Consider the following 13351-nt stretch of genomic DNA (forward strand, 5'->3'; position numbering starts at 1 on the left):
CAGGCACAGGGAAAATTAGTAAATTGCCGCACAGTTGGTTCTTAATCCTTCACCTTCAACTATATTTTTGTGCTCTGAAACGTTCTCCACTTGTCCTTGGTAATTCTCAATCAAACAGTCGTTCCTTAAAGCTTAAAGCTATGTTGACCAAGGCCTAAAGCTCGCTTTCTCGTCTTTTAGACATTTGAACGGCAGTTTCATGGGTATTGGAGTTTGGTTTGCTGTGCCATCGTCTTCACCATGAGCAGCTCATTTTTGCGTGCTATTCACGTTGGAATGTTGCACGAAGTCTCTCTTAGTCCCGTAATTCAACCATTGCTGAAGGATGAACCGACAGCCTTTTATGCCCTATATCTCAGCCGGATAGATAGAGACATTGTGCATGATTGCTTGCTGGTCTTCCCAAAGGACAGTCCAAGATGTTTCTCAGATCATCTGTTTAATAAAATCCATTTGACTTTCATAAGCAACTGTAGCTAAACCATCGAAGTGAAAATTGTCCCTTTTAGTCGAGTTGTTGTCCTCTTGGTTTTTTATTTCTCACTAAGGATGAATAAATCCTTAACAATTGATTAACCTGCGTGAAGCACCCTCATTACTTAAAGCTATTTTTGATGGTGTTCTTCATATTGAAGAGTAGATCATGTAGAAATTTATTGGCCATCTGACTGCAATCTTGAGTAAGTTAGATCTCTTCTCATTGCCAATCATTGCCCCAATTCAATTATTATCGAGCCGAATATTGACAGCACAGTAATTCAAATACTGTTTCATTATTCGGTACTAATTATAACCAACCATTTTTCTCAAGCAAGAACCTGCGGAGTCATTTTGAAGATAGCGAGTCTTCAGTGAGTAGTGATACATATCATCTTCACCAGGAGAATGCAGTAATTAAGACCGAGAAGCGGCGAAGTACAGTTTGGATTGAGCTTTCATATAGGCAAACTCATTGAAATTATTCTTTCAGCGGTAGCTCTTTATCCTAATTATTGGGAGTTCTACTGCCTGGACCCATAAATTAGCTTCTGGTTTTCGACGCTACCTAGGTTTTTTAGCCAGTTTCTTACGAGCCCTTAAGTTCAAGAGACAGAAGTCGCAGCGAAAACATCATGTTCTCCCCAACTAGTGACAAAGGAACAACAACAGCTTTGTATTTATAAACGTTCATTAAATGAGGTGAAAGCGACACGTTTGGTTAATTGCGCAGACGAACTAAAAAATCTCCTTGTGGAGCTCGGTGTGAAGTGAATTTAAATCCTACTGGGGTATCATAATAGTAAAAAGGAAGCCATGAACAACAAACCAGTGATTCCAGCATTTAGTTTGTGGCCTGCACCTTCGATAATTGATAATGAGTTAATGGTACTTCCGACACCACTTTGAATGGCACCCTGACTGCCACTTGCTTCGACGCTCATGGATCTTTTGATTGGCACGCTACCCTGAGTAGTTGAGCTGGTAAATGCTAAACCTTCGCTGGTAGATTCAAGGCCTACAGTTGTTGGAAGTTCTACGACTTCAGTGGTTTCGTGAGTGAAAGGTACACCATTATTTGTAGTGACGTACGCGGTGGTCTCGCGCGGAGCTCTGTAAGTGGTAGTCTCAGTCACTGGGGTACCATTCCTAGTTGTAATGTAGGTGGAGGTCTCACATGGAACAGTGTAAGTGGTAGTCTCAGTCACTGGGTAACCATTCCTAGTTGTAATGTAGGTGGAGGTCTCGCATGGGACGCTAGAAGTCTGAGTTGAACTAGTTGGGTAAATGGAAGTAGTGTTTCTCGTAGGCAAGGTTGATGGCTGATGGCTTGATGAAACCGAAAAGCTTTTTGGGGCAGAAGAAGTAGAGCTGGATGGCTTAACAGGAGTGCTAGAGCTTGAGCTGGTTGGGACAGAAGAAGTGGAGCTGGATGGTTTCACAGGAGTGCTTGAGCTAGAGCTGGATGGTTTCACAGGAGTGCTAGAGCTTGAGCTGGTTGGGACAGAAGAAGTGGAGCTGGATGGCTTAACAGGAGTGCTTGAGCTTGAGCTGGTTGGTACAGAAGAAGTAGAGCTGGATGGCGCAGAAGAAGTGGAGCTGGATGTAGTGGAGCTTGGAGAGCACTTAGGATTATTCCAATACCATAGCGGAAAGTCAGCATTAGAATTGCCGTTGTTGTCTGCGTTACAACCAGTCATCAAGTCAAAAAGCAGTTGTACCCCACTTTCAACTTTGAGAATATTGTGCTGCATCACCTTGTAAGTATTCATACTGGGTATTTGGAATGGGAGGCATGGCAACTTTACAATCATCACCGTTATTACGTTTGACCATAAATTTGAACTAGTGGTAGTGAAATCTGTTGGGTTGTCAATGTATATAGGTATTTTCGTTCTTACCATAAAGTTGTTTAGTACCCTTGGTGGACCATTGATACCAATAATTTTCAAAGACCAAAGATATTTCAAGGGAATTTGTTCCTTTCCTTTGACGTGGATGGTAAGCTCGTAAACGTTACCATCAACATTAACAACAGATAACAAATCCATATAATAAGGCATGGTATTAGTATTCATTGCATGCCATTCAAAGTTCAGGTCAGGACACATTTTAGTGATTCCAGACACATCAGAAGTTGAGCGGCGAAGGATGCTCACAGCAGTCTTGCCATTGTCATCATTGGGGTTCATAGGAATTGCAGAGGCAACTCCTAGAAGGCACAGGAGCAGAGAGGGAAGCATTTATGGCTGGGTTAGTGATTTAAGAAGAGAACATGAAGAAATATATCGATTAATAACGTCGGAGAACTCAAAACTCACCTGGCTTTTAACTGTTTGGAAATACAAAAGCTTGACGCAATAGCCGATGGTTTTTACAGGTTAGCCAAGTTACAAGATAGGCAATGTCACATCTTGCGATTATGATACAGTAAGCGTTGTTACCCAAAACAGTTTGGTCTCAAAGCTACGGTTATTGTCTGTCCTATTTGGTTGATGGTGGGCCAGGTCTTCACTCCTCGACAACTGTTGGATAATATCTGGAGCGAGCTTTGGTGCAATTACTAAAAGTGGAATAACCATTTACTCAAAATAAGTTATTTACTTAGTGGTGTGAGCCGATACATTGCATAAGTTCATGTTTTACAAGCTCCATGTACTATTTGGGAGATGAACAACCAGATTCGAGAGATCTCGAGTGGGGTGTTCTCAGGCCACGAAACTATTTCATGACCTATTTCCAGATGGGTATAGTAATTTTAGCAGGATAAAAATCAGCTAAAGATTAACGTCGCAAGTGTACGGAAAAAGAGACCCATTGGGATTTTAGTCCAGCGTATGGACCCTCGAGGAAGGTGCTAAGAGGATCTCATGTTCAGTTTGAGATGACCCCAAGAATTTTATTCCTAAAAGAGAACTGCATCGAAACTGTAAATTCTCAAAAAGGAATTTTTTAGCTCATCCTTGTCTTTTTGTGTCTCAAGTTGGTTCTCATGCATGTTAATCTATCATCAGTCTCGGCGCGCTTTATTGTCTGCACTTGACAAATTGGGCTGGAACCCTGTCTCCGAAGAATCCTGGCTACACGAAGGAAATGTGAAGAAAAAAAATGTTGACAAATGTTTGGGACCATTAAGGATTATTCAGAAGCTTCCATTTCGGACTGCATCACATATCAGGTAAAAACAGCTTTAGGAAATGTGGCTCTCTTTTGGAATTCATCCAAGGGATCTCCGTGGAACTTGTTTGACTGACAGACGTCTGAAGACATTTTAATTGAGATGGATGGTCATTCGTTCGGTTTTATTGTTTCCCTGTGACTGCTATACTCTGAATGGACCAAAATGAGAGCTTATGATTTCAAAAGCTCTTTCGTAATCAACATCGCTTCTTGAGGAAATAAAGTACATCCCACTGCTCGTGGGAGCACACTTTGTATGATTTTGGGAAACAGGAGAAAAGTTGCCCATGGAAGCAGTCGTGGGGTTGTTCTTTTAGTGTTGACCAGATTCTTTGGTAAGAAAGCAGTTGTGGTCGTACGGTGGAAAACAGTCAACGGGTGGGCAAAATTGTTGTTTCCTATCTCTGTTGGTGTTAAGTTCCAAGGACCAATTACCAGACTACTTGTTTTTTGAAATTATAGAAAAGGTACTTGTTGGTAACTATACAGACGTTTTTTTGTAAAAGACGTCTGTGAGCTCGTCAACGTGGAATGTAGTTAGGCTGAGGGAAGCTGCCTACTAGTTTGTCAGATTGGACAAACAAACTGAGTATTCCTTGGGGTAAATGGAATCCACGTAAGATTAGGCCACTAAATCCTCTTACAAAATAAAGCGGTTCATCTATCGGTACTGAGACCCTTAGTATTACTATCATCTCAATTTTTGAGCCATTGTTAGTTTTAAAGCAACAAGGCAGATTATCTTACAGCGGAGCTGGTGGTAGCCACGGGAGCTACTGCAAGAATGATACCCTGATGCGAATGTACTGAGGATGAAATTTATTATGGGGAATTGATATAGGTGATGAAGATAGCTTATTTGTCCCAATGGTACAGTATCAATCAATGTCCGCTCACCTTGTAATTTTTGGACGGTGCTAGCCGAATCAGACTTCCGCGACGTAGTTACAGTTGGGATAAGGTTGGCTAGTTGATTTCAACTACAATAGGAGGCGATCCGACAATACATGTAAGTCTATGAGAATGTTTCATTCCCTATCTAGACTACCACAATTGCAGCAAATTGACTTAGAAAATGGAAGGTCAGTCATGATAGCTATCTGGACTGTCCTTTACGATCGCTGATTGATGAAGGAAGAGCAGTTTACGGTACTAGTGTGCATGAAGTTGAGGAGTATAACACGTTTTTAGACCTGCTCTAGGTGTGGTAATGTAAGATTCAATCTAGGACCTAATATAATAAATAGCTGTTTAGTTTGCTCGTCGATTTTCGCCAGAAGATTCAGCACAGTAAGGAACAGCATGCTCAGCTGCAACTGTGAGCAATCGACGGCAGTCAGTGCTTCTTTCAGTTTCTTCACTCTAGGTGGAGAAGAGGGTCAACTCGCCATAATTGCCCTGGCCCCTTCGTACGCGCATATGTTGCGACTCTCTCGTAGCTTCCACCCAAGCGAAAAATTAGCTTTCATAAAGTTCTCCTGCCAGTTCGTACTACTTAGTTTGCTAGAAGACCTTTGAACTCAAGCTCGAAAGGCCTTTCATGATTTTGGCGCAATAGTGAGATCTGAAGATGCGAATTGAAGATACTCCCGAACCCAGCCATCAAGAATAAATCAGTAGAAAGGGAGGACAGGGTGGAATCGAGCATGTTCCACAGCATTACAGTATAAGAGCTTATCAATCAATATTTCTGATGATATTAGCGATATGCAGATAATGAAAACTTATTTTTCTAAAGATCCAAGAGAGAAAAGTTTTCGTGGATGTAAATCCTCCCTTCCCAAGGCTTCAAAGATCTGAGGGATGGGTCAACCTTCTCTTCAGAATAGTTGCCAAAGGCTAGTGAGTAAGTTAAATTATCATTTGGAATTTCGAAAGAAATCTCATCAGAACTGAAATTCAAAGCGGCAAACAAGGTCTTGTGGCAATACTTCTTAGTGAAACTAAATAGCTTTTTGTTGTCAAAGTCGACAAATTCAAAGTCGTATCCATAAACTGCAAGTTCTTTGTGAGTGGCTCTGAACTTAAGAGCTTTTCTCCAGAAATGCAGGACAGATTGGGGATCTTTAATCTCGTTCTCGACATCGATACCGTCTCTGAATGATTCGTTCAACGATAACCACGGCCTAACACTAGGTTCGCAGAAGCCGGCATTTGGTTCTTCGTGTGACCACGGCATTGGAGTTTTCGTCATGGTCTCTGGAATTGACTGCAGCAGCTTACCGCTAATGGCACGGTACTTTGGAGAGTCATCACAGAACCTGCTGATGGACCGAGCTTGGTTGTGGTTTTCCATGTGGATTGTGGACCAAGCGTCATTACCATTGATGAATTTAAAGCTTTCCTGGATAGCCAATTTCCAGTACTTCAATTCGGTCGGAGCCAGATTGTAACGGAACGACGGATCCAGTCCGTAGTGAATATGATGAAAATGAAATTGGTGTGACATATCGTTTCTACCAGTACTAGTTAATAATCTCTTGTCTTCATCAGTGGAATAAGCCATTTCACCAACAATAACAATTTCCCTACCATCTTTAAGTCTGTTCATGAGCTGATTCATCTCTGGGTGCCGCTCATGAATCCTTGGTCCGTTGCTATGATAAACCACACACGGTTGCCACTTTGAGTCAGAGATTATGTTAGAAACATCTGGTAGATCTTGGGTCTCGGAGTGAAGGCCACCTGCATCAATTCTGAAACCATCAACACCATGGTCTAGCCAAAAACTGATCACATCTTCGTAAATAGCCTGTCTACACTCTTCATTCTCCCAATTCAAATCTGGTTGGGTCTCAGCAAATAAATGCAAGTAAAATTCCTGAGTGTGCTCATCAAAAGTCCAAGCGGAACCGCTAAAGAATGATTTTGAGTCGTCCGGTGGAATTGGTTCGCCCTCTTTATCAAACCCCTTTGGTGGCCTCCAAAAAAACCAATCACGTTTAGCATTATTCTTTGAAGATCGAGACTCTTTGAACCATGGATGTTCACTCGAGCAATGGTGAGGGTGGATGATCAAATCGATGATAAATTTCATATTTAGCTCGTGAGTCTTGTTAATCAAGTTAAAGCAGTCCTCATTGCTACCGTAAGTAGGCCACACTTTCTTGTAACTCGCTATATCATAATCCATATCATCCTGTGGAGAGTCGCAAATTGGACACAGTAAGATGGCATTACCGCCGAGATCTTTGATGTACTCTAGTTTAGAAGTTACACCATTCATATCACCCCAGCCATCATTGTTCGAATCTTTGAAACTGGCCGGATAGATATGGTAAATAATCGCTTCTTTCCACCATGTTGGAAGGGTTTCCGGATGACCGGGAATCGCTAACATAATGATGTTTTCACTTCACGGTAAGTTTTTTTAAAGAACAGGTTTTTCAAATAAGCTGGAAAGATTATTAGGACTTCCTTTCATTTGGTTGTTTTGACACATTTTTATTAATCCATGTTCTCTGAAAGATCATTAAAACCATTAGCTTTGACAGAGCCATGAAAACGTTCCTTTCTAGGGAAAGGAAAGAATCGTATGATTTGTGCATCCTGCAGAGGAGATAGTAGTCAAAACTAGGTAGACCTGCCTATTGGAAAGTCTGAAATCTGTAAACAAAGGAGCCTGCCCCAAAGTCAATCCTGGAGAATTTTCCATTTTAGGAGCTGCAGGCAGGGCACCCTAATCGAAAAATGGCAGTAGAAGGAAATAAAGTAGTGCTTCCTTCCATTGAGAAAATGGCTCAAACTTCATAACAGCCGAACAGCGTGGGCCCTAGAAAAAAGTTCGCGCGCATGAGGAGAGATCCAGAGCATATGCTACTGGATATATCGGGAATGTGGATTGCCTTCTTCAGTGTCTAGAAAATTGAAGGTGCAGCGGATATTTCCGTGGCTTCATCGGGGCTATATGCGCCACGGTTTTGAACAATGGAGCTCTGGAGAAACTGATAATGAGCACTGTTCTACGCGCTATCCCTTCCGGCTCTTCACAGAGTAAAGCGTCTAATTTCGTATATGTGTTTCTCAGTTGTTCAAATGTTCCACATGTCCTAAGGCAAAATAAAAAAATCATGACATGAAAACTTTCTGTAGTCAAATTCTAGGCAGTTCAGTTATTTTTAAGCTGCCTATCGAAGAAAAAAGGCATTGAATTATCAGTAGCTTTTTTTGGGGCTAGCTTGTAAAACATTGAGTACTAGCGCCAAGCAGTGAACTATCCCGAATCGATCGCGACGGGATTCAAACCTGCAGTCTTCTCCTTAGGAGGGAGACGCCTTATCATTTGGGCAATCTTGTAGCTTTGTCTTTCATGATCATTTGACGCATCATTACTACATTGTTCGCTTGGAAAAATGTGCTTGGGGCTTTTTCTGAGATCTTTATCTCGGTAGTTGTAGCATGAGATATAATTCCATACCTGCTGATGCGTCCCGGGCCTTGATATATCTGGTGATATGGATGTGTGACCAGCTCGGGCTAAAAGTTAGAAGTCAGAATCTGGCGCCTACTTTTTCCAGTCGATCAAAGCTGTGGTTTAACTCACATACGCATCATCCGCACAAGTGCCAGGGACAAAAGAAAACCTGAAAACCCCCGGTCCTTCACTAATAATCGCCCATATCATAAAACCAGCTTCCAGATAAAAGTGATGATATTCTTCTCTTTAGTCATTCAACCAATCATACGAAAAAACTTCACGCTTGTATGGCCAACGGCGATAGTTGTGCGTCTGCCAGGACAACCTTCGAGTCAAACATTAATTATAGAATGGTGATACCTTCCTGGACCCTAGGATCTAGGATGCAACCGCGTTCGAATTCACGATGGATTATAATCCTCATTGAATAGTGTACTCTACCGCAAGCTTTTCCTTTTGGTACCGGGAGAGTTACGAGTGTCCCACATCCACTGTGAGGCGTAGATTTTCACCTTTAGGTGAAGGTGAGCCCTCAATCACTACCCAGAGGACCTGTCTTTCCTCCAATGACGAAAGGCTCGTATCATTTTATCAAAAAGATACCTCTAGTACTTTGATCATTTTGACCATAATGGATATAAATGCCATGATCCGTAACGGTATTTTATCTATCACGACCATCCCACATATGCACAAGTGACCATCTTCGTGGCTTATCAGTGGTGCAGGTCTCGCACTTTTGAACTACCATGCACCAACTCTAGCGCTGCATTCAAACCCGTTATTTAGTGCTGACTGTAGAACTGATGCAATTTCATACCTGTCTGACAGAGGCAATCAACTGAACTGAAGTAAGGGGGTGCAAACCACTTGACATCAATCATGTAAAGTAGGAGGCTGTAACTGAGACGCTTCACGGCCAATCCAATAAGCTTTAAAATACTTTGCAGGCTCAAGCCTTTTTTCAACCGGTGAGCTTATGAAATAACGATGTTCGACCATTTTTCCAAGGCATATCTCCACCTCAACAAAACTGACTTTCGAAGTATCCTTTAGGGGATCTGAAATATTCGAATATCTGGTCAATATGTCCAACAGAGGCATCCGAGGCTGTATTCAACTTACAGTCAACTTGACCCTGTAATTGAGGAGAGAGTAGTTTCTCACTCACAAAGCCAGCATACCCAAATTTTTGGATGGCATTCATACTCATAGTCAAACTTAGGTAGAGACAAGGAAGTGCCCTGCCTCTGGTGGTGAAGAGATTCCATGATCTTCAGTTATTGTCCGCAGAGCCATGGTTTTGAGCTACAATGGCAATGGATGTATACTTTTGATGTGTTTGATGCGTGTTCGAAAATTCTCATCGAGTGGTTTCTTTCTAAGTTCCTAAAGCAGCGATTGCGTGTCATATTTAGTGGATCGGGGTCTTCACCTGTTCCTCAGTGGCTTCAAAACTATGACCTCCCAAGCCAGTAGTGATGTTGTTTCTGAGCCAGGAAACGCTATGGATACATTTGATCTGGTCTAATGTTGGCGTGTCGATGGTTGTTCGAATGCGTGTGTGTCTGAATTATGTTTCTACTTCATATGACGCAGGAGGAGTCTTCCCGAAGGCAAAGACGAATCCGTGAGTAAATGCCAGATCGAAAAACGTCGGCCTCTAAAGAAATTAACTCTATAGAAATTCAGAACATGGCAGGCCGCTGAAAATGTACAGGAGATTGCTGTTTTACAGTAAATGGTATTCGGCCCACGATGGCATGTACACCAACTCTCAGGCCAGTGGCAGCGCAAATCTTGTTGACAGAGACAGCGAGATAGCTGTGAGAAAATACATGGCTATGCCACGAATTCTCTATATCATTTCAATTGTAAGTCCGGATTGAAAGTTGTGAGGGTTTACGCTGATTGCCTCTGAGATTCACTAGATAAGGAACGGTCTTGGATCCAATTTGGTCCTCAGCCGAGATTCCAGAGTGAGTCTTACTTACTGTAAGCGTTTTGATGTCAAGTTTGATAAAACTTACATAGGATTGTGGAAGGCGAGCGATGCTAATTACAACATCAACAAGCGTAAAGATTAGACTGCTCAAGGTGCAGTTGCAGGATTGACACACATTGTGGACTCCAATACAAAGAATAGAGGCGCTGAGCTTCGCCATCAAGGTTGCTCCAATGGTACTCATCATATTGTAGAGGAGTTTTTTCAGCTGATCTTCCATTACCATCCCTACTTGTCTCAACAGAGAGATGTCAAGGCTTTGAAGAAATGGTTTAAAAAAACACAAACAACTAGTAGTAGAAAAACATAGTATTGAACTTAGGATACCTATTAAACGACATTACCTTTTTTGATGAAAAAGATAACCCATGACTGAAAGGATTTATTGGTAACAATAATTCGTTCGGTATTGATATGTCTGCTCATCACAATATTGATCTTATTATTAAAGTTACATATAAAACTCAAAAAAAATGGTTATTTGAAACCCTAAATATCTAAATAAGTCTATCTAATACTAGTATTATTCATTAGATATAAAAACACAAATTGAAATCAACTTCGTTTCCCTTCCACTTGCAGTCTTTTTTGGTAATTCGAGGACTGCATCCGTTCGGGATTCTGAGAGTAGAGGTTATGAGATAAAAATTCAGTCCGCTTAGGAATCATATCTATATATATATATATATATATATATATATATGATTAAACTAGAGCTTCTTTCACCCCCGATTACCGCGGCGACTGCCGCTCCTACAGGAGTTGTACTATTTCTTGAGTAACGCTTATTTATAATAACTTTAAATTTGCTCTAACAAAGGTTCTGTCATTGCTTTCTTATCCTTGTTTACTTTTTCTTGGATTCACAGCTTTATCTTATGCATTAGTAGACGCTAGACGTGGCCCTCAATGATATTACTTACGTAGTTATTCATTCCCACTATGCATTATCTACTGGTTATATATTTTCCATTAATTGCGTCTTAGTGTTCTTGTCATCCTCAAATTTTAGGATTATACAACAATATTTATATACAAATTAGCACCACCAACCCTAATTGGTATAAGAAAGTGTTTGTTTTTTCTTGTGCCTTGCTTTCTTGAGTATTAGTGGTGTTCCTAAAAAAATTACAGTTCATCGTTATATTAGCAGATTTAAACTAAGTAGCACCTATATGTTCGTCTGTTGATTTTTCTTATATATTTAGTGGTCTAAATAATTGGTCACCTTATAAATCATTATCATATGCCAAACTCTTGATCTGAGCCTAACTACTATAATAAATGAGAACTGAATACTGGCTCATTTCATTTTATCTCATTTTATTTCACTTTGAATTTTTTTCCTGACCTGTCGCTGCTTTAATTTACAATGAACCAGGGCTGGGGACTTTAAAAGCAATGATCTGTGTTTTGTGTTTTTTTTCCTTCGTGAGAATATTATAACATTTGATGGAATGTCAGGTTCCGTAGTTTTCAAGAAAGAGTTTGCTGTTTCTAACGTGGTTGTAGCGCTAACGCTAAATGTTCCAAGTTTTTTGGTCTACGCCAAGCCACGTTGTAATTACGGAGAAGATGATTAAAGTGGGGCAAACCGCCTCTTTGAGAGTCATGAAACCAAGCAATGTGGGACCTGCAGCGAACACTAGTCCTCGAGAATATTTCCCTTTTAGGGTCTTAAGAACCTGCAGGCACACATGTCGAAAACAACTGTATTAGGAGATGAGACAAAAGTCTGTTTCTGGAAGAAAACGACTGTCAGATTTCGTAGAGAGAGCCAAAAGTTGGCATCTGGCGCGCAACCATGGCTTTCTGAGTTATGACACTTATAAGGGAGTGTAAGTTGCGAAGATGCATAGCAAGAGCGCCACACAGGTATTCTGAGGTCGCTTTTACACGGTGTTACGACGTGGCTGGCTCAATTTACATCGTGTCTCTCTTGTCAATGAAGCTGCGTTTCTCTACTTACAGTGGCTTCACGATCTCATCACCTCCAATGACATCTTAACGTTCGATTAACACAGGCCTTATCAAAATCCTCTCCTCTCATTGATCTGCAGCGCGCCTCAAAACGAAAAAACCAAATACATGATGCCGGAGAGTGGAACTTCTGTATCAGGGAAGATCCAACTATCTCAAGATTTTATGCCTATCTTCAGTAACAGCTCATGTTCTTGACAAAAATTGAATAGTGCGGTGTGACAACTATAACAAAAAATTGGACAAGTCCGGAGTCGAACCGAAGACCTCTCCCATGCTAAGGGAGCGCGCTACCAACTACGCCACATGCCCATGTTTTCTGATTGTATGTAATAATACGGATGGTATTTAGTATTAATACTTAATCTGTGGTCCCCCTCTCTCTCGGACGGGGCTAGATAGACTTCGATAGCTATTTCATAGGTCTTTATATAGGCCTTCGGAACTATGGCCGTAGCCCCAACTATGAGGGTCCTTCCTATTTCCGTGGGCCTCAATATGATAGTTGATCCACTCATTGGTATGTCTTGATCATACTATCACATTTCTGATTTATAAAATTAATACATAATATCAATGGCTTTATAGAGAGCACATGAAAACCCACAAAAAAACTTCGTAATGATCTGTTATCGCTCGTCTAGTCTCAAAAGAAAAGGAAGTAACGCGTTGTTCAGTTAGCATTAATCAAGCAAGCGCTCTGCTTGAGTAAGCTACAAAGGCAGGTTACTCGAACTTGATCTGACTTTCTACTTGTTGAACAAATAAAAGTACTATTTTACAAATTTTGGATCCTTCAAAATAATTTCAGCTGAAGCAGTTTTTCCAATTATAACTGATCTTGATCTTGGACAGCACCAAGGTGCCAAATTCAGATTTTCTAAATCGAAGCAAGATAAAATCGGCTTCAGCTGTTTGTGATATTATTTCAATCAATATTAGCCTGCAAGCCGCACATAACAATTCGCGCGCCGTTCTGTCTTCTTCAGCTTTTTCTCCATAACCAATTTACGATTCCTATTGAAAACGCATCTGTTTTAGGTGTTCAACATGTCTTTTGGCTAACGGGCGTATGTATGTTTATTTCAGTTTATTGTTTGGGTAAGAAAAAATATTTTCAATTTTTCTTGAGATAAAAAATGGAAGCAATCATTAGTGTTCGATGGTTAAACGTTCCAGCCGCGCTCGTCTGCCTCGTACCCCGGTTATATTGCAACTGACTTTTAACAGGAGCATCTTACCTCTCGGTGGCCAAGTTGGTTTAAGGCGTAAGACTGTAATTTAAAAGTAAT

At 40.9% G+C, this 13351-nt stretch overlaps 2 protein-coding genes and 2 non-coding genes across 4 annotated transcripts in view; 1 reads left to right on the forward strand and 3 right to left on the reverse strand.

Annotated features, from left to right (window-relative positions):
- Positions 1 to 1271: 1271 nt before the first annotated feature.
- Positions 1272 to 2720, reverse strand: TDEL0A00100 (uncharacterized protein; the record flags this gene model as incomplete). The annotated part of the gene is made up of 1 exon (XM_003678505.1): positions 1272 to 2720. The coding sequence occupies one exon, from the start codon at positions 2718 to 2720 to the stop codon at positions 1272 to 1274; it is 1449 nt and encodes a 482-aa protein (XP_003678553.1).
- Positions 2721 to 5389: 2669 nt separating this feature from the next.
- IMA2 (oligo-1,6-glucosidase IMA2) lies at positions 5390 to 6997 on the reverse strand (the record flags this gene model as incomplete). Its single annotated transcript, XM_003678506.1, has 1 exon — positions 5390 to 6997. The coding sequence occupies one exon, from the start codon at positions 6995 to 6997 to the stop codon at positions 5390 to 5392; it is 1608 nt and encodes a 535-aa protein (XP_003678554.1).
- A 5301-nt stretch (positions 6998 to 12298) lies between these two features.
- Positions 12299 to 12371, reverse strand: TDEL0Atrna8A. Its single transcript has one exon. It is a non-coding gene; the product is annotated as a tRNA-Ala (tRNA).
- Positions 12372 to 13300: 929 nt separating this feature from the next.
- The window catches only part of TDEL0Atrna5Y, a 105-nt gene continuing 54 nt past the window's right edge, over positions 13301 to 13351 (forward strand). Inside the window, exon 1 of the tRNA in view lies at positions 13301 to 13340. This is a non-coding gene — a tRNA (tRNA-Tyr). The remainder of the gene's footprint in view (positions 13341 to 13351) is intronic.

The sequence above is a fragment of the Torulaspora delbrueckii genome, chromosome 1 (genome assembly GCF_000243375.1).
Source record: "Torulaspora delbrueckii CBS 1146 chromosome 1, complete genome".
Lineage (NCBI taxonomy): Eukaryota > Fungi > Ascomycota > Saccharomycetes > Saccharomycetales > Saccharomycetaceae > Torulaspora > Torulaspora delbrueckii.